Source organism: Thermobia domestica, chromosome 7 (genome assembly GCF_964235325.1).
Source record: "Thermobia domestica chromosome 7, izTheDome1.hap1.1, whole genome shotgun sequence".
Taxonomy (NCBI): Eukaryota; Metazoa; Arthropoda; class Insecta; order Zygentoma; family Lepismatidae; genus Thermobia; species Thermobia domestica.
This window is the reverse complement of record NC_137460.1, coordinates 49,844,633-49,867,424: the sequence shown is the minus strand read 5'-3', so window position 1 is coordinate 49,867,424 and position 22,792 is coordinate 49,844,633. Positions and strand designations below refer to the sequence as shown.

General features: G+C 36.4%; 1 protein-coding gene across 1 annotated transcript; it reads left to right on the top strand.

The window, feature by feature from the left end:
- Nucleotides 1-1,501: 1,501 nt before the first annotated feature.
- Nucleotides 1,502-1,867, top strand: LOC145689183 (uncharacterized). Its single transcript, XM_081763315.1, has one exon. The coding sequence runs from the start codon at nucleotides 1,502-1,504 to the stop codon at nucleotides 1,865-1,867; it is 366 nt and encodes a 121-aa protein (XP_081619441.1).
- Nucleotides 1,868-22,792: the final 20,925 nt, after the last annotated feature.

Sequence of the window (22,792 nt, the reverse complement as noted above, 5' to 3'; positions counted from 1 at the left end):
TACAGAAACCTGTTTACCTTTGTAAGGTGCTGGTCTGAACAACACGATCCTAAGGATCATCTAATTTCTTTGGTGCTTCTTGGCGTTCGGTAATGTTACGTCTAGCAACTTTCCCCTCAGACTCGTGGCAGTCAGCACGCCATCGTGGCAGTCAGCACCTTGATATTGGCAATCAACGCCAGTCGTGGCAATCAGCACCAATAATTGGCTGTGGCAGTCAGCACCCCACCGCGAAGATCACCAACACATGTGGATAAATTTTTCTCCTTGCTGACTTTTTAGTCATAATAGGTTAATTTATAAATAGTATGCCATGCTTCGTCCATGCCACGGCCGCGACTATTCACATATATATCATGCTGTACCGCTACTTTCTACGCCATTTCCCTTGGTTCTGGTCAACTTCGTGTGTTCCGAAGAAAGCCAAAGAATCACAGCTGATGAGCCACGACCGGACTGGTTTCTCTTCAAGGCGGCCTGTCGGGGCACGACACGTCATGTGTGAATTAAGAAAAAGACAACACAAAGAATTTTCGTCAAATCTGGAAAGAAACTTTGTGCATCACTGCATGAACGGGGCACACGGCATGCGAACAGCACACTATGTTTATGTTTATATTAACCTTAAGGTATCCAAAAGTCTCGTTTTTAATTGGTAAAATCCCTTTGAATAACTTGTTCTTATGGCTTAATTCGATGTTAAAACATAATTCTAAATATCAGGTTAATGTTAAGACAATAATAAAACCAATTGTTCCCTCCAAGCCTTCGCCTCGCTGTACGCTATATATTAAAATTGTGCTTAATTAAGAGTTCTAGTTGTTTACATTTAAGTTTATAAGTGTATCCACAAACTAACTTGCTGCTACACAAACATTAATGCTCAAATCTAAATATAAAGCACAATGAAATTAAGATACTTTATTATAAATATGCGCATATAAAGCAACTATTATTATTTGGAGTAAATTTTTGATGCCAACCTTTATCTCATCAAGTCAAATATATTGCTTCTACTTTACGTCTAATTTCCAAATCAGAAGGAATAATGTTATAATCTATTTCTATAACATTCATTCAAAACATTACCATTTTATACACATTCCTGTTGATTGATTTCACGGTATCTATCAACCTACAATCTAATTATTTTACAGAAATGTCTCGTTCACTACTTCGATATTTATAATATTTATAATCCAAACGTAGACTGTTACCTATCTATTTACATTTCATTTAGGAGTAGGGATGCGCACGAGACGAGTCGAGACAGGATTTTCCTGACAAAATTCGAGTTGAGACACGGCTCGTCCAATAGAGAAATATACATTTTTCGAGTCGAGACATCATTTTTACAGCATATTTTCGAGACGAGACAGCCACTAATCTGGTCTCGTGCGCATCCCTATTTAGGAGAAAGAAAATACTATATTGTGAGAACTTGAGTCAAACGTTGAGAAAAAGACCAATAAAATGCTTCGTGTGGAGTATTGTACTAAACATGAAAATCTACTACCTAAGGAGAATAACGGAGAAAACCAGGAAAGATAGGATAAGAAATCAAACTATTAGACCATCCTTAAACACTCAGTCATTACAAGAAACAGTGGAACTTAACCAAATTAGATGGTTTGGACATATAAATAGAATGGATGAAACGAGATTGTTGAAACAAGTACTGGAAGCACGGCCCCAAAGTCGAAGACCAAAAGGAAGACCAAGGATAACCTGGAATACGAGTGTAAAAGAGATATTGGAAGCACGAGGTTTGGAGTGGAACCAAGCCAAGAAAATGACGGCAGATAGAAAAGCTTGGAGAGCTCTCTGTAACACCTCGACACCAATCGGTAGAAGAGGACGCGACTAAGTAAGTAAGCAAGTAAGGAATATTGCACAATATAGGGCAGGAACATAAACATTACATGGAAAACGACTGGAAGATTTCGAAATGTGGGTGTGAAGAAGAAGGGAGAGAATTAGCTTGATCGAGCGGAAAACGGATGAGAATGTGTTAGAAATGGTGAGGGAGAAAAGAACAATTTTAGATAGGCAAATATTAAGAGGAGGAAGAGAAGCTGGTTGGGACATTGGCTAAGAAAAAACTGTATCATGAGGAACGTGCTAGAAGGCATGGTGGCAGGAAACAGAGGGAGGTGTCGAAGGAGACTATAATTAATGGGCCATATCAAAACAAAAAATCGTACATGAAGACGAAGAGGTTAGCGGAAGACCGTGGAGCATGGATGCTTCTCAGTTACTGCAAGTAGGCTGCCAAAAATGGCAGAATACCTATGATGATGGTGATGATACTGTTTATGTTATCTCCAATAAACATCGTTTGCCATATTAAGTATTTAGCTCCGTCGTGGCCATATGGTTAGCCTATATGTCTTTGGTGCGGAAGAACTCGGTTGGAATTCCGGTAGAAGTTCATGTGATTGGGATTCCAGGTTAAGCTGCAGGTCCTCACCTCATATAGAGTTAAAAAAAAAAAAAAACACTATTGATCAATTCAACCAGCAAAGCCATATTAACTACTTCCCTTACATTATTACAGGGTTATTCAAAAAGAAAGAACAGATTTCAAACATTTATTTCTTCCAAACTACAAAAGATAGAAACATGATTCGAACGTTACTTTATTAAGAAAAGTTTACAATTTATTGTTAGTAATTATGGTGTGTATTCAATATGAGCACCGTGTGTTACACGACAAATGTCAAAACGGTGGCTCATTTCTTGCCACACACGAATCAGCTGGTTTCTAGTTATCGAATTCACAGCTTCAACAATTCGATGTGGTAGACCTTCAAGAGTCAGGCATAGGAGGGATAAAAACACGGTCTTTTACGTAACCCCATAGATAAAAATCACTTTCTTTGGGCTCCTTTCGTAAAGTGTACGAATACGCTCGAGATTCTCGTTCGATGTGCGTGGACGTCCCGTGCTTTTCCTTTTGAAGATGCAACCATCTTCTTCGAATTTCCGATGCCACTCGTAAATTTGCTTATGATGCGGTGGTTGTTTATTGAATTGACGGCGAAATGCTCGCTGAACTGCAACGATGGACTCAAGTTTTGCCAATTGTAGCACACAAAAAGACTTCTCCTGTGGTGACGCCACCATTTCACTACAAACAACAGCGCCAATGCGGCCGTGATTGGAACTTCTATCCGGGCTGTTTAAATTGTAAACTTTTCTTAATCAAGTAACGTTCGAATCATGTTTCTATCTTTTGTTGTTTGGAAGAAATAAATGTTTGAAATCTGTTCTTTCTTTTTGAATAACCCTGTATTATTATTATTATTATTATTATTATTATTATTATTATTATTATTATTATTATTATTATTATTATTATTATTTGAAACTATATTAACTTAGGTGCTAAAAATCTCCCTTGATGCAATTTTCTCTATATTATTGTATATTTCCTTACTTCAATTGGCAATCTGATTTTAATTTCACACAAAAATTTATCTACTGATAATCTAAGATTTTTTGCACCTTTTAAACTCCTTATTAATTAACTAATTAATTCTCTGGCTTTCTGTTGAGTGTTGAAATGTTGGAAGAGGGTGGGGAAACTATTGGCTCGTTTCTTTTTCCCAATTTTTCTCTGAACAGGAAGCTGTTAGTTGTGAGGACAGGGGCCAGTGAGATAGATGTATGCGTGTTTGCGTCCCGGGAGGTTTCCAGTGACAGCCACATTGTGCAAGTGGTCTCTCAAACCCTCGTGCTAATTACTCCAATGAGGAGCGCCTCTTCATCTTCCTGGGAGGGCGTGGACCACCCGTTGAGGGGGACTCCCCACAACGGCCGCACGTGTGCATCAGGCGCAGTCGCCGACACTATGGCCATAGAAACAGCGTTGCCAATGTCCTTACGCCAAAAACTTTGCCTTACTCAAACCCGAAAAATGTATGTATCAACAAATTCATTGTTAGAATGTATTTAATATTATTATTATTTGATTATACTAGATTTTAGCTTTTCTTTCAGCACCCACGCCGCAGGTGTAGCTCGGGGAGAAGCGGCGTAGCTGTTGCCACGTTCAACACTATCAACGCCGCTCACACGATCCTTCATGAATTATTAGATCAGACTCCAGCTGTACCACGTTACGCATATTCACCAGTCGATCATCTTCTTGTACTCCATGAACGTGATCAGGCCGCTCCTCTCAATAACCCAGATCATCGCATTTACCATCACCATCCACATTTTTACTCCGCATAATTTCATTCATGCACTCCTTTGTTCTCATTAACACACAGAGAAAAATCTGTTCTCCGGACAGCGGTATATTGTACAAATATACGGTATCCTCTTGCTTACTATGCAATTCAGTACGGAGCCAACGTTATCTGTATGCTACATAGGCACTGCCCTTAGATGTTACATCATGCTGTTGCAGTATGTCTGACATCTAACAGTTTTTTGCATATCACATGCATATATTTATGTTACCTTCGTCAGCTATATGTTATATACGTCCATTTGTATGTGAGATCCTGACCGCCTACATTGTTTCATACAGAAAGTACGTATAGATGGAACACTTATTCAGAAACTATTATAAAACATGCGTTTTCAATTATACGTCTGCTGTACGTTAAGTCCAAAAACTACAGGAATTACGCATGTAACCTATCTTTTTAAGTGCACCACCTACAATTATTTTTGCTCAGTGCAGGGCCCCCTATGTCGCAACTCGCCCTGAGTAGCTCCAAAGCCAGGTACGTAGCCAAGAGTGGGGTCCGGGGGATCCTGGACCCCCCCCTTCGAGACTAGAAGTGAAAAAATATAAGCATGGATGAAACAAAATACAATGAAAAAAAAGGAAGGATCAGCGTTAAAAATTAAAAAATAAAAATAAAAAACTACAGGAAGGTTTTGGTTACTCTTTCTTATGAGGAGATTTGTATTACTTGCAATACATGATGGCGAAGTGAGCGAGATATCCTGGAAGAGTCAGGGAATTTTAAATTTCTTGAAAAGTTACGGAATTCTTAGAATTTCTGCTACTAGTGAGGGAGATTTCAAGCTTCAGAAAGCATAGTGCTGTTGTGTAACAGCGTGGACATTTTTTATCGTAATTTTTCGTCATCGCATCCTTGCAATATCAAACATGTTATTTCAAAAACAGTTTTCTATTGCTCCTTTAACCTGTCATTTGAATCAGACAGTAGTTGACGGAATAATAAAAACAAAAATTAATGTGGAAAGAAAGTTCTGTTAACATTTGATTCAACAGAGAAAGGAACGCAGATATTGTAAAATATTTTACAAAACATTATTAAGTATGTATTTTTCATAATAGTAAATATATACTGTTTATAGTAGTTGAGATCATAATGAAAGGAAAATTGTTATATTTGAATGAACAAATGAAGAACGTAAATATTGTAAAATCTTTTTCAGTACGTTTTTTTTTATTTTTTATTCTTTTACTCAAGATTTCTTCATAGTAGTTTGTTATTAAAATACTTACCAAGATATCCTAGTTTTATTGTCCTAACAAACCAATGTATGTTAATAGTAAAGTAGTTTAGATTGATCAAGCTCCTGAGCTTTCAGAATTTCATGTCACGACCTCCCCCCCCCCCTCCGTTACGAAATCATGGCTAAACGAACCAATACATGTTCCAGTAAAATAATTTAGAATGATCGAGCCCCTCGAGTGATGACCACAGTATTTCATGTCACGGACACCTTCCTTTACGAACACCCCCCCCCCTACGTGCCTGTCCAGAGCAGATTAGATCCTTACACCCTCGTCTCAGACAACATCATGTGTCCTTACGTTATGAACAGCATTTCATTGCTACCATCACCTTATCTCATATCGCATTCTTATACATTAATAGCAATAAATCAATAAATAATTCCTGAAACTCACTTCTAATACATTTTAAAATTAATGTCACTGGCCCAAGAGAAGGTGTTACCTTCTGTAGCCTGCCCATCTATTGATGGAAATGAAACTACATTTTAAAAAATGGGACAGAAGCCATGAAGGGAAGAACGCACCGGGCATTTGCCCGATTGTTCGCATCGGTCACTCCATTCCCTTGGCAGAGAGAGACACACCTCAAAAAAAACAATAGGAAACATGAACTTTAGTCTATGTACCATCAAAAGAACGTAGTTGGTGATCAGAAAAGTTTCAAAAGATCCCAACAAAATTTTAATAGATGGCAACGTTGTTAAGTCGTCTCCTAACTGGAACATAAATCGTGGCTATACCAGGAGACGAAAGAGGGACATCAACACAGAAGTAACAACTTTATATCCTGTCTCCTCTTGAAGAGACATGTGTGTGTGTTAGCGGCTTTGTCTCCAGTAGCGTCATTATTATCTACCCTTCCCATCATCTAAGCAAACGACACCGTAAACTACACATAGGCTACACAAAGTGTGGTATGTGCAACAGCTTCAACACCATCGCCCAAAGCAGATAATCAAGATTTTTGCGGTTACTGATATGGACATTTAAATACTTGACATGTGGGCGAGCGTCTAAGTAACCAAGTGACAGGTATATTTATCACAAAGGTAAGTAAGTAAAATCCGGGAAATAATGAAAATATAAACTGAGTAAAATATTTTACGAAAAATGCAATAATTATATCGTTCGAAACGTAACATTCATATAGACCTAACAAAAATCCTTAACGTCAACTACCTTGAATTGCTTTTCATTAATTATAAAAATTGGCGCCAATTCTGGGGGATTAGGGGGACATGTCCCCACAATCTTGGAACTGGGGAACTGTCCCCCTAATAATGCAGTTTGAAATGTGTTTTGAGGGAAAAATAAGATGATTTCTATCTGACTGTCCCTTCATCTACACCTCCTGATACGTAATATACAACAGGTGCACCTTAGAAGTTAGATTCATCTAACGTAATATGAGTCTCATCTCCACCTTCTCCAGAATAAGCCTGAAATCTGCCCACTTCCCAATGTTGAAGACAACTCTGCTCCCTAGGTCCTCGACAGCTTTGTTTTTCAAGTTCATAAATATTTTGAACATCGCTTAAAAAGAAAAAGAAAAGATTAGGGGAATGGTCTTACCCCCCTTCCAATGTTGAAGAGAGATTTGCGACGCTGATTATAAATATAATCATAGTTTGAGCTATATCTAAAAAAAATACTATGTACTGTCATCTCACTAGTTCCATAAAGAAAAAAACTAGATAAGAGTTTATTTATCAGTTTCATCATAATAGACGACATAGCTATCCTACGCCAATTTCTAGGACTACAAAAAAAGAAAAATTCGTTTCTCTAGATTTTGGCGTGAACTACACTTAACAATTCACACTCATCTGTGTTTATATATTCACATAAATATTCTGAGTACTAACATCAAAAGAACAAGCTGTCTGTATTAGACTCGTATATGCAGTAAGGATGGCGACACCTGGGAATTTTGGAGCCGTGGAGACGATAAGTTCAAACACCAACTTTGGTGGCTAATAATTCGGGGACCAAAATTCTGCACAGGAAAAATATATTCATGAGTATTAAGCACGTGAAGGTCTCCCTCTGTGCCAAGTTTGGTTACTATCCTATTACTATACGTATTGTTTACTACTAATTTCTGATAGTCTTAGAAATTTTAATTTACTCATTTTTTTTAAAAGATAAAACTAAAATGGATTATTTTGTATATAAGAACCTTAAAAACAATTTTGTATAATTCTTTTCTCTTATATCCCTGAACAATCACTCCAAATTGTGATTACCGGAATAATTTTAAGAAGCTTGTATGTGCAGCATGATGAAGAGCTTTCAACAGATTTGTACAGAGACCTCTGGCGGACTTCGCTGGCGTTGACAGGTGGACTGATGGCTGTGTTGATGGGATAATGAGCTTCTTTAAGTCTCCACCGCTAATGAGCGAGCCACCGTGATTTATCTGAAGTTCGAATTCCCGTCGCCTCCACGGCTCCAACGAGTGCCATCGTTGATACACTCCACGAACGGAATGGCGGCAGTTTAGCAATAAACATAAATTCAAGCTTCTGCATGTTCCTTGGTGGCTGACTGTGAGTCACGGGTAGAAGACTTTTTTTTTTTTTTTTTTGACATACATAAGCGCTCTATATTAAATCAACATCACTACAAAGTGTCTTTAATGAAGACTCTTGTTAACTTGGTGATTGTCGGGATAACTGTGTGAACTTATCTGAAATTATTCGGAAGTTAAATGGAAAACGTTAGCTAGCTATATGCTTTGTTGAATCACGGATTGTTACCACGATTGAGGAATAAGTCTATATTAATCAGGCTGATTGATTTAAGTTCTACGTTCTTCTACCTTCTCTCTCTCTCTTTTTCTTTTTCTTTTTTTTTTTTTAGCTTCGCGATTGTATGAGATGGATCTTCGGCTACCAGTGGCGAATCCACAAGGAGTAGTGAAGGGGACGTCTGCCTTCTTCCCTTCTACGTTTAGGTAGTTTTGCGATACATAGAGCCATATACTCTCTTCCAAGTTGGTATTACCCATTTGGTAGAAGTCTTGTCTTAATTCTTGAGAAGCTTTGTTGGTCATCTGTCGAAATTTTTCTCTTCTGATTTTTTTAAATTTATAAACAAATTTTATAGCCTATTTTTTTTTTTTAAACTTTCATATAAAAGTTACAGAGGTTCACAAAGGGTGTAATATAAAACTTTAAAATTAAATTTATTATTGGAGTATATTGTACAATGACTTTAATGTTCTTCATTCTGTTCGTACGATCGCTTTACCAATTTATAGTTTTTGCACTATGAAGTACATAACACTAAAATAGTGGTAGATATCTAAGACTTGGGTGAACTAGTTGTTGAGGGTATAAGATATAATGAGGCTTAGGGTACGGAATGAGGATAAGCTTGAGTAAGACTTTAGGGCGGAAAGTATTTTAGTGTTTGTACTGTACCGAAAAAAGAGAGAGGTAGAAGAAGAAGTAAGAATGGTTGCTATATAATTTGGAATATATCAAGTTAGTTGTTTATGTGGTTTGGAGGGATTCAAGTTGATTGTAGTTAGTTTAGAGGATTGAGTATAGCCCGCTCCCCCCAGTGATTTTTAACGAATCATAGTGATTCTAACGATTCATACTAGTTCATAATGAATCGGAATCGCATCTTATAAAGATTTAAGATGTAAATCTTGTGGTAAGGAAGTTTTAGTATAAGTAGTAGTAGTAGTAGTAGTAGTAGTAGCAATAGTAGTAGTAGTAGTTAGTAGCAATAGTAGTAGTAGTAGTAGTGGTAGTTAGTAGCAATACTAGTAGTAGTAGGAACGGGTTATAAGCCCCGCAGTGGTCGGTTGAGTTCTGTTCTCGATATAAGTAGTAGTAGTGACTCTTCCAGTTCTGGTGACAAAGAACTGGGGGGAGCGGGCTATACACAAGCCTTGAAGTGTGTAATAAGACTATCCTGAAAAGTACGATGTTTTTGAATAGGAGTAGTGAACAGAAATGTTATAAGTTGTAAAGGAGAAGTTCATAAGATATTAATAAAAGGCATTGATGTTGTAAGATTGATTAAAGCAAGAATTTACCTTAACTGATTTTAAAAGGAGTAACACTAGTGTTGCCCGCGAGACTTCTGAAATTTCTCGTCTCATTTTGAGCTTAAAACCGAACTTCTCGTCTCATTTTCGAGACATTTCTTGTTTTGTGGACAAAACTACTCCGAATTATTACTAATTTCGCATGACTCAAATGGCTCAGTTATTGATGTCATTCTGGAGGTAAAATGTCTGTGTTATTCGAAACCGTGATACTCAGTAGTTAATTACGGTGTTTATATGTAATGTGTGTGACGTGGTAAGACGTGAGGTGTTGTAGTACCTTTTATAATTGTAGCATTATACTGTATGACGTTGAATTGGCACATTTTAGCGAATTGGAGAAAAAGCTAGAAAACCTGTAGTATATTTCTGGACTACAATACTATGCCGCTCTGAGACCAGTTTGTTAGAATTCATTTGGGCAAAGGAAAAATGACCTTCTTTTAGTATATGTTAGTCATGTTTCGTTACAGCACTTCATTCCACTGGTAACTCAGAGCATTCCAAAACGTGCCACACAGCGTTACTCGGTGAAATGCTTCAATTGCAGTTTTGTACGGTTTCCTTTCGCTTTCTCTCTCTTTCTTTCTTTACTGTCTTTCGTTTCAGTTGTGCACAGTTATACTGTGGTATTAGCAGAATTTTTTTAAAAAAAGGCAAAGACCGTTCTCCTACTTTTCTTGGCCCACATTGCATTTGATGATTATCTTATTTATTCACTGTGATATTATTTGGTTTTGTATGGTTTTGAAAAATTTTGATATGGAAAATGTGTTGCATTATTTCTTAAACTATTCGTTTGGAAATATTCTTTATAAAATTATTGAACGATAATTTTATATTCTTATAATACAGTTGAGTTAGGATACATATGTTTGTACTTGAGGTTAGGATAGTCCTCTTTGGAACTAGTTTCGTCCGATTTATTTATTTATTTATATACTTTTCTGGGCATTACTGGTATCTACACCCTTAAACCCATCGCGTATGAGGGATGACATCTCTCGATGAGCACGCTATCCGGGGAAGCGGGAAGCTAGAAAGAAATGAGGAAGGAAAGTAGTGGTCTGGGACTTGTATGTTACGTACGATCCCGACATTTGCCTGGTGTGAATGAAAAAACACAGGAAAACCCTCACTCATGATCGCTGGACTGAAAAAGCTACTAAACCTTTTCGATCGAATGTAATTACCGGGAATCAAACCTGGGATCGCGCACACCAAAGACAAAAGCGTTAGCCACTATGTTATAGCGGAGCCATATTTGTTTCTCGAAAACATTATTTTGTTTCATGTAAGTTGCAATGTATGAAACAAAACTGTAGCAAATATTTTTTTAAATAACTCTTAAAGTTTGCTACACTGCAATGCATTAGACATTTATGTTTTGTTTACCATTATATTATAGTCATCTTATATTATAGTAAGAAGATGACGTATTACCATTGAAAATAAATTGTATATACCTAGTTGGCAACACTGCATTACATATAGACCGTGTTTTCAATAGCCTTTATAGCATGTACGTATAATGATACTAGAGACGGCTCGTGAGAGAAATCACATCGGTAAAAAAAAAGTTTTATCACTTCAAATTAAAGGAAAAAAGTAATGTAATATTCTTTTTGTATTCAACATTTTTGAACGTTAAGTAAATTTTCTTCCGTTAGTTTGAAGCGTTATTTTTTTTTTACCGGTTTGACTTCCCTCACGAGCCGCGCCTGAATGTTACCAAAATTTCTTATAGACTTACATTGCTGAAATACGTTTCAAGTTATTTGAATTTACTGTATTTTTAATTTTTACTATTGTATGGATTCAGCATTTCTCAAATATTTATTGGATCATAACTTCATCAATTATGACCACTGACAGCTATAACTTTGGAATATTATACATTCGGATGGGTTATCTACTTACTACCTAGGTAAATTTGTCGGAATATTCAAAAGTCATTTTACAGTTCGGAAGCGTTCCTGGTTAGTCTCATTTCTTTATTTTATCCCCCCCCCCCCACAAAAATATAATTTTAAGTGCACTTTATAAAACATTATTAGTAAATTTTTATTATTATTTTTTTACGGATATTGTTTCGTTTCGTAATTACGTTATATAATATGTCGTGTTCGTTTTTTAACAACCGTTACTGAAACAGTCATCACATTTGCCAGTTCGATTTACGCCTACATGATATGCAATCTTTCTAATTACAGATGTAAAGTTGGTTGCATACATCAAGACTTTGCAGCTAGAAAATTTTAAAATTTTGGGAAACTCGAAACTACAGTAAATATTTAATAGATATAACACTGCCAGAATTTCGAGGAAAGAAAGAAAAAAAGAAAAGAAAAGAAATGAAGGAAAGAAAAGAAAAGGAAGTCTTTAAGATAACCTTTTTTCTCTGATTAACTAAAAGATTCCGTGGTAAATTCGGAAGAGTTAAATTTCCCGTATTCTATATTTTACTTATATGTACAGGGTGGTTGATTTAAAATTTGCCATCCCCTGTCTCTAGTAATAGAGGGGTTTGTTTGAAAAATCCAGAAACAAGTCCATTTTAGTTTTGAGGGGGACGGATAATTGTAGCAAATTCGGCCGCACAGTCCCACTCTGCGGTCTAATGGCGAAATCTTCATTTTTCGTAAATGGCAACATGGGTCAAGTAGCATACCGTTTGAAAGCATATTTGATACTAGTTGTGAAAATATAATTATTTTGAAATTTCGTCCAATACTTTAAGAGAAATCGTGTTCACAATTGTTACCCATTAGACACTAGAATTCACAAACAAAATTATGTTTAGCGTTAGTAAACGTTATGAATACCCTCATAGGATAGAAATTCCTACCACAACAGCGGCAAATTCCAACTTATTGTATGTAACAGTTTCAGCCATAATAGTTTATTTTATTATTATAATTCCAAATTAATTGCAATTTTGTCAGCAAAATCAAAAGCTCTTCAAATACTGTGTCAAACTTTCAAATTTATCAATGTCGATCTTTACACAAATTAAAAGTTCTAGCATTAAATACCAAAGCATGGTGCAGTACGGTTAAATTGCTCAAAGGGCTGTAGCACGTTGTTATCTTCTACTGCATGGTAGTGGTGCAAGAAACGTCGAGCTCTAAATCCGGAAAATGAAAACACTATCAACTTATGACTTTATTGGCAGTACATTTCAAAGCATGGGAATGCGGAAAATAGTCATTAAATGTTCAAAGAAATAACATTGTTGTAAATAGACTTAGTTTCCAAAGATGCATTACGTCCTCCATCTTTTAATTGAGAGCAAATTAATGTTTTGCCCTAGAGAATACCGACTAAGGTATGTTCACCACAACACTGCTGCGGATGTTTCTGCTACTCTAGTGGATAATAGACAGGGGTGGATTAAGAATTTTAAAGGGGGCCCTAAGTTATGATTAATTCTAGCGTATAAATTTTCTATACAGCCTTCCACAGCCTCATAGGCTTATCGAAATACCGAGAACTGTGTTGTAATATTTTAATACGCTCCAAGTTTAGAATAATTAGTGTATTTATAATTGCATTCATTATTAACAGTTAAATGCTCATATACTGCAGTGTAACAAACAAATGCCAAATACATGCCAAATGGTTAACAGTCCCTGCAAAAACACCAATAGAGTAAAAGGAGAAAAATCATATACAAACAAGTAAAGCTGTACAAGACTACATTGTTAGAAAAGTTTTCTTTCTACATTTTTGCTCTGCAAAGAATTCTATTAAGGCATTACACGACATTGAAATGGCATACGTATATTTCAAAGGAATTGTCACCAGAAGCTAATAATTTGGTTTGTAATAAAGGTCCAAAATAGCTTACTGACTCACAAAATAGGTATTGTAAAGACGCTGGTGAAAGAAGACTTAAAGTGAGCGGTAAAAAAATTAGCATGGGTCTGAAGCCTATAATATAATAAATTGATTTCTATATTTAGTATTAAAGAGAGGGACTTTTGGGGCCCCCCTGAGTCTGGGGCCCCGGAGCCAGGGCTCCATTGGCTCCATCCTTAATCCATTCCTGGTAATAGAGAGTACTGAATGTTTAGTAGGAAACAAATGCCATTTTAAAATTCAATGTTACTGTCATTTGTAAATATTCCGGACGTGATTTCTCCCACAATGTTGCGTACACTTTTCATATAATAACGTCTTTGTAACTGAATTAAAGAGACTTTTACATGATACGTTATTTTACAGATGTTATCATTTAACAATAAAGGTTTCGCCACTGGACCACCGGAAATTGGGCGACACACGTAATGTTTCTCACAGTGCAGCTTGCTGACATTGATTTCACAGCATAATTGGTAATTAAGGGTATTCATAACGTTTATTAACGCTAAACATATTCTTGTTTGAGAATTCCTGTGTGTAATGGATAACATTTGTGAACGCGATTTCTCCTAACGTATTTGGTGGAATTTCAAAACAATCATATTTTCATGACTAGTATCAAATATGCTTTCAAAGGGTATGCTACTTGACCCATGATGCAATTTACGAAAAATGAAGGTTTCGCCATTAGATCGCAGAGAGTGGGGCTGTGCGACCGAATTTGCTACAATTATCCGTCCCCTTCAAAACTAAACTGGACGTGTTTCTGGATTTTTCAAACAAATCTCTCTATTACGAGATACAGGGGGTGGCAAATTTTAAATGAACAACCCTGTATATATCTTATAGGAAGAGCATTCTGTCTTGATATGGTCTTAATTATATACTCTACACTTGCATAGCCTTCCAGTTCGTGTCTTCTTTTAGTTTTTCCTTCCAGGATGTACAATGTGAAGGTAGTCTAGTGGTTATCATTCTTGTTTTATAGTCGAGAGATTCTGAGCTTCAGATCTCGTGGCCAATCATTTTTTATAAACAGCACTTCACCTCCATTTACACCAGGTGAATGACAGGAAAGTTTCTTTAAATATAAGCCCTCACCAATTGTCTTGCAAATCCTTTCTAACTGTGTTTTGGTCGCACCATTTTGCACTTTCTTTCGGCACAAGCACTGCTTTGCACCTTTCCTCAATGCAATCACCTTTAAACACTTAAATACTAGAGCTTCTTCGTGGCTAAGCGATTAGCGTACACGCCTTTGGCGTGGGAGACCCGGGTTGGATTCCTGGCGGGAGCTTATGTGGTTCAGATTCCACGTTAATCAATAGGTCCCATCTCATATAGCGTCACTGCTGAAAGGGACATTAAACTATAAATCAACTCAACTCAACTTTTAAAAACTTTTCGATTCTTTTTTCCGAATTTTATTCCCATAATAATTAAACAATGAATACCGGGCGTGTGATCACATTACTTCTGCTCCAGTACCGTACCGTTAGACGAAAGCCATTGAACTGAAAGTAATGGGAAGTGGAAACATCAAACTGACCTATTACAGCTGTCGACAATTGTTGAGTGCTTTTAAAACGTACAGATATGTATTTAATACGAAACGTGATTTTGTTAGTTGATTTGGGTTTCAGCGTTCTATTTAGTACCAAGACTATGTGAGACGTGGATTTACAGATTAACGTGGGAATTGAATTCGAATCTTCTGGTCTCAAAGCAGATGTGTTAGTTATATAGCCAGGAGAACTTACTTTGTGATCTGATTCAGCCTCACTAAAAGAAACTTTGAAATGTGATGTGTTTTAACAGTTTTCTAGAATTGTAACTTTAATAGCACTGTGTTCTGGAACTTGATCTAAGGAAATCTTTTAATTCTACAATGAATTTTGAGTCCTTACATATGATGTAATCGGGCTTGATACTATTTTTTATAAATATTTACATTTGAAATTAAAGTTTTTTGCACTTTGTAACAAAAACTTTGTCCCTTTTTCGCACTTGTGTAACCAAAAATTTGCACTTTTTTAAAAAATATATCTTTGTAACGAAAAAATTTCACTTTTTCGTAAGTTTGTAACCAAAATTTCACTTTTTATCCATTTTTCAAATTTTTGCACCTTTGTAACCAAAATTTTGCTCCTAAGGTTCTTTCTCTATCAATTGCTACTGATTTTAGTGTTAATTCTCTTTGAAATCTCTATCTGGAAGCTTGAAAAAGTACGTAGCAGTACCATGGTGTACACCACGTACAGAAGTTTGGTTTGGTTTTCGTAAATTAAATACCTTAATAACAAGCTAATTTTTTACCAATCCTATACTTAAATATACCATTTTACCTCAAATTAATTAAATATACTTTAAAATAAATGAATATTAGAAAATCAAAAACACTTAAGTCTTTTGATTTGTTGAATAAAAAGTAATTTAGTTTCATTTTTATCATTGCATTCTACGGGCAAATTATTATTTTGTATCCTGAGCACTATACTAACCCGCCAATGCCAATGTGTTGCAGATAGACTAACAGACAAGGATGATATCCACAATTAATCCCATAGGAATCTAGGATCTTATAAAATAGAGCAGCGTTTCCCAACCGGTGTACCGCGGCACACTGGTGTGCCGTGAATGGGCCGCTGGTGTGCCGCGAGGAATCGAAGCAAAATTAATAATTTTATAGCAATCAAATTGCCAAACGTAGGGGAAAATGTATATTTGTATTTCACATGACTATGAACCTCTACTATAAATCTACAATTTTAAGTTTCATACAGGGTTACTGTTCTGTAGATTTCTAATGTTGAAAAATGTATTTGTTATAATTGTTATGACCATTATTGCTTCTTTATTGTTGCAGATTTCGTAACTTGAAAATTTAAAATATAATTCAATCCTTTCGACAAATTACCTACATTTGTGTTTTAAAAGTATAAGAGATTTGTTTGTTCGTTCGTTATTTAGTGATCTTCCTTCTTAGTAAAAGGTTGGATATAGTTTTTAAAAAGAAAGCGTATTTTTAAAAACCTGAGTGCAATATTTCACTACAATTGTTTTCTATTTTTAAAATAGAATGAAAAATAAGCACAATGATTTACCACGGGGAAAAACCTCTCTGAGAAGATCAATAATCACAGAAAAAATACCACTGTGTTTTATATTTACAAATAATATCTATAAGTGTGCCGCGAGAATCCAAGTAATGTCTATAAGTGTGCCGCGAGATTCCAAGTAACACCCGTAGTGTGCCGCAAGTTGAAAAAGGTTGGGAAACGCTGAAATAGAGGATCTGCCCTTACAACAAAATCTTGAAGCCATACGTCACAGTTTCGCCACCCCTAGTCTGCCCACTCCGCCCAATAGGATCGCAATGTTTTGAGCCAATAATCATGGCGGAAACGAAAGTAGCCAATCAGACGATGGCAGAAACGAGAGTAGCCTATCAGACGTCCCGATGCTCGGTTGTTTTTGGCTTCATCGATTTAGTAGGATGAAGATACATATGGGCAGATCCTCTATTTATAACATCCTTGATAGGAATGCATACGGAACCAACTTTTGATTGTCTATATGTTGAAATCAACGGGATGGATCATCTTCATCAATCAACTCGACCGCTAATTTTTGACTATCCACATCCTGGTCAAAAATTGATGATCCACAAAGTAGTTCTTCAGATTTTTGTTTGTCTTTTAGACAGACAGACACACGAATTATTAGGATAAAGATATAAAGGAGTTTTTGATAAACCAAGTGTTGAATAAAGTTATATGGATAAGTGTCAATTCTTATGCGTGGTCTTTAAGAAAATATACAGAAACGGGTCTATTTCTAAACCTAACTATTAATGCTGTACTTTAACCATGCCACGCATTAAGAGGAAACTTATAATGCAGTGTACACTAATCAAATTTTTCGTTATGACACTCATACAATATGGTTAATATGATATAGCTAAAAATTATTAACACTTATTATCATTATTATATTCTGAACATTTTAAAAATCCATATAACAAGCATATATATATAAGGTTGTGATAATATAGTAGTGTCGGAAACTATACTCCTCCCGGAATGCTTTAAAGTTGAGTATATATTTGTTATAATTTGGCTTCAACTAACATTAGAAAATTTGAAAAAAAAAATGAAAATGAAATGAAATCTTTAAGTTTTTCGTCCCACGGTTATGCCGGTTAGGTTAAAGGAGACAGTAATGATAAGTGAAGAATGAAATGGTGGAATGAAGAAAGTGGGAGGAAACGGGAGAACCACGAGAAAACCCACGCACACGGTTATGAAACGAAAATTTGAGGTTATGAAACGAGCAGAATATAATTGTAAATTATACATCGATTTCAGGCATGCCTGCAGAATTTTTTCCAAGTGGGGGGGGGGCGATTTAAGAGGAGAAAAGACTAATTCAGAAATACAGTCGCGAATACACACACACATATACACTTTGATGCTTACTTGTACATAATGCATCATACAATACGACAGTCTTATTAATACACTATTAAACGATTGTATTTAATATAAATATTAACTCCCCCTTCTTCGGCAAAAGATGATGTATAGTTGCATAACAGTATATATTTCAGTTAGATAGTGCGCGTACAACTCGGAATCTAAGATATCCTCTGCAATGCCTGGTGACACTAGGCCTATGGTCGCCATCTAGAGAAAGACTATCTAGAAAACTAGAAACGCAAAAAGACATAAACGCAAAAAGACAACTTTTCCAAATCCATTGCAAATCAAGTTTTCATCGAGTAATTGGCAGTGACTTATGAGGAGGTTACCGCGGTAAGTAAGTAAAGTAGTAATCATTATTTTCTCAAAATGTTAGTAAAATCACATGCTGAAATAGAACATACGTTAAAATCACAGAAATAACTTTACAATACTTGTAAAATGTTCAAATAGCGATATTATTAGCTTTTAAAGAAATAACAACAAAGTCTATTAGTCAACTACCATTTTAATAATTTTATAAAATCTGACATTAATCACATTTCTTAATATCTTTTTAGATTTGATGATTCCACGATGTCGTACAACCATTCCAGTGAAGACAAGAGGCAAGGTTTGTTCTACATTTAAGTAAGTACGCATATTACGTTAACTTCAAATAGGGTCAGTCCATATATAATCACCGAAATTAGAAAAAAATCCCCAGTCGACCATCAGGGATTTTGATGAAATTTGACACACAGGTACGTACATCCCTCGTAAGAAAGCCTGTAATTTTTTATTCTCCTGTCTCTACCAGTTCCTAAGTAATTAACTTAGAAGCGAGGCAGTCCGCATCATGACTTGCCGAACACGCTGATTGTTTAAGTTTTTAATGAGCAAAAACTCGGTTACTAATTATGTTAGATAGGTCAAACTTTTTCTGCTATAAATACATGCATCGCTGTAATGAAGTAATATGTTGAAAGTGGCATGACCATTTTATGTTCGGACATATAAACTATCAAAGTCAGCACTTTTTTACATTACCGTTTATAAAGTTCATTTTTTAACATGTCACAGATTTCCTACATAAAACAACAAATGCCTATGTTTGTGTGCAGTACATTACAGGGTTGTGAACTATATGCACCAGTAATGAAGAGCAGTTTACACTATATTTACAGGATTTATGGGAGGTTAAAGTTGGTATCATTGCAAGAAAACAAATTTTTTGCTTACTTTAAGAGCTCTATTTAACTATGTTGACAATTGAATATGAGTGTGATATTTTGGATGAATATTGCTACTTATGTAACAAATAACTTGTGTGAATTTCAAAACCCTGATGTATTTTCTTCCATTTGAAATCATCGCCTTTGTCAACAGGTGTCAATAGTCTTTCAGATTTAGAACGGATATGGAGAATGGAAGTAATTTTACTTCAAGAGTCCCTCTCCACTCTGGATGAGGACAAAATCAATGAACTTCGTGTTAAGCTCGTGCCAGAACAGAAATTTTGCTAAACATGTGTTAGATGTGCCAGTTCCAGAAACAGCAGTGATAGAGATGATAAGTATGATCCTAGCTACACACCACACACTGTTCACCAGGAGCAACTAAACGTGTCTCTCAAATCTCTAGGCTGCTCACCACTGAAGAATGTAAGTAAGAGAGACAGACAAGGACACAGCAAGAGAAAGGTGAAGCAGATAACAAATTTCGTACAGGAGAAGATGTTCTTGGAATACCGAGCACTACGTATCTCTACTAAAAAGACATGTGACAGGTATGCTAATTTCTCTATGCTTATACAGCAGCTTGTAGAAAAGTATCACAAAACATTTTCCTATAAACACAAAGTCCAAATCTTAACACTTTCTCCTGCAACTTGGAATATCAGAAAAGCTGCACAGAGTTTTAGGGCCTCAGATTATTTGCGAAGAGCAAAGAACTTAAGATGAGAAAGGAATCCTATCACTTCAAGAACAGAAGCCTCGGAAAATAATTCCCAAAGTAACAGTGAATGACGTAGTTTCATTTATGAAAGCGATGGATGTTCCAGAATCTCCTGGAATGAAAGAATGTATGTATGTGCATACAGATGAAGCTAAAGTTCAAGTTCAAAAAAGGCTACTACTAACGAATATACATGAAACATATGTTGAATTCTGCTAACAGAAACCCAGTTTCAAATTGGGTTTGCAAAGTTTTCTGCCTTAAGGCCAAAGTGGTGCATTACAGTTAAGGCAACTGGCACTCATTCTGTATGTGTGTGTGTGTCAATATCATCAAAACATGAAACTGATGGTCGATGCCCTTCCTGGACCAGGACACATCTACAAGACACTGCTGAACATTGCAGTGTGTGATGCAACGAACAGACAGTGTAGGTTACAGTACTGTGGCAAATGTGGAAGGAAGGAGGCTGTGCAAGATTATTTAGTAAAACGTTTTAATCATCACTTACTTGAAAGTGATGACTGTGTTAAATTTAAAAACTAGGTTCACACAGACCGGTTGACATTACAAATCCTACAGCTCTCTGTGAATGAGTTTTGGGACACATTGACTCAGGGAATTGATAGTCTTGGACAGCACCATTACATAGCCAAGGCTCAAGCTGCATACATGAGTAATATAAAACCTTCATTTCATTAAGCATAGCTAATTGTTTTACTGGATTTTGCCGAAAATTACACGTTCGTTATACAGGACGAGGTTCACGGGTACCATTGGGAGAAATCCCAGACATCCGTGCATCCTTTCGTGGTGTACTATAAAGATAATGGAACCCTGGGGAGGTCCATTGCAGTAGCCTCTCCCTGGGGAGGCTATAGGGGCTATCCTATTCCACAGATTTATTATGTTCCTTATCACTTTGTGTGCATGTTTCTTTATTTATTTGAACGCTCAATTTCTTATTACTAATATTGAACTGTAATTTTGAACCACAGAATTCTATTATTTTGTAACAATTAATTTCATTATGTGGCACATTGTTTCTTCTTATAGTCTTACAATATATATTTTCAAGTGCTCAATCAGTGTAAATGATTTTACCTGGCGTATATGTACTTCTTTACTTCCATTCTCCATATCCGTTCTAAACCTGAAAGACTACCGACACCTTTTGACAAAGGCGATGATTTCAAATGGAAGAAAATACATCAGGGTTTTGAAATTCACACAAGTTACTAGTTACATAAGTAGCAATATTCATCCAAAATATCATACTCATATTTAACTGTCAACATAGTTAACCAGGGCTCTGAAAATAAGCAAAAAGCTTATGTTTTTACAATGATACCAATTTTAAATTCCCATAAATCCTGTAAATAAAGTGTAAACAGCTCTGCATTACTGGTGCATATAGTTCACTACCCTGTAAGGTACTGCACACAAACACAGGCATTTGTCGTGTTATCCAGGAAATCTGTGACATGTTAAAAAATGAGCTTTATAAAAGGTAATGTAAAAAAGTGCTGACTTAGTTTATATATCAGAACATAAAATGGGCACACAGCACACCGCTTTCAACATATTACTGCATTACAACGATGTGTATATTTATAGCAGAAAAAGTTTGACCCATGTAACGTAATTAGTAACCGAGTTCTTGCTCTTTACAAACTTACAAAAACCAGTGCGTTCGGCAAGTCACGATGCGGACTGACAAACTTCTAGGTCAATTTATCAGGAACAGGTAGCGGTAGGAAAATAAAACATTACAGACTTTCTTACGAAGGATGTAGGACGTCCATTTAGACAGCCCCCCCACCTTGTCAAAATTGGACGAAAATGGTGTCAATCGTTTGTGCATCGTTTGTGCAGAAATGTGCAACACAAATTTTTGTTTGTGCAACAATGAACAATGAGCTAGAGCGAAAACAAAGTGGGGGGCTGTCTAAACGGTAGCCCCCCCATCTTGTCAAAATTGATCAAAAATGGTGTCAATCGTTTGTGCATCGTTTGTGCAGAAATGTGCAACACAAATTTTCGTTTGTGCAACAATGAACAATGAGCTAGAGCGAAAACAAAGTGGGGGGCTGTCTAAACGGTAGCCCCCCCACCTTGTCAGATTTAGTCGAAAATGGTGTCAATCGTTTGTGCATCGTTTGTGCAGAAACGTGCAACACAAATTTTCCTTTGTGCAACAATGAACAATGAGCTAGAGCGAAAACAAAGTGGGGGGCTGTCTAAACGGTAGCCCCCCCACCTTGTCAGATTTAGTCGAAAATGGTGTCAATCGTTTGTGCATCGTTTGTGCAGAAATGTGCAACACAAATTTTCGTTTGTGCAGCAATGAACAATGAGCTACAGCGAAAACAAAGTGGGGGCTGTCTAAACGGTAGCCCCCCACCTTGTCAGATTTAGTCGAAAATGGTGTCAGTCGTTTGTGCATCGTTTGTGCAGAAATGTGCAACACAAATTTTCGTTTGTGCAACAGCGAACAATGAGCTAGAGCGAAAACAAATTGGGGGGCTGTCTAAACGGTAGCCCCCCACCTTGTCAAAATTAGTCGAAAATGGTGTCAATCGTTTGTGCAGAAATGTGCAACACAAATTTTCGTTTGTGCAACAATGAACAATGAGCTAGAGCGAAAACAAAGTGGGAGCTGTCTAAACGGTAGCCACCCACCTTCTCAAAATTGGTCGAAAATGGTGTCAATCGTTTGTGCATCGTTTGTGCAGAAATGTGCAACACAAATTTTCGTTTGTGCAACAATGAACAATGAGCTAGAGCGAAAACAAAGTGGGGAGGCTGTCTAAACGGTAGCCCCCCACCTTGTCAGATTTAGTCGAAAATGGTGTCAATCGTTTGTGCATAGTTTGTGCACAAATGTGCAACACAAATTTTCGTTTGTGCAACAATGAACAATGAGCCAGAGCGAAA

Coding starts and splice junctions, on each gene's coding strand:
- LOC145689183 (XM_081763315.1), top strand. CDS start 1,502: ATGAAAATCTACTACCTAAGGAGAATAACGGAGAAAACCAGGAAAGAT.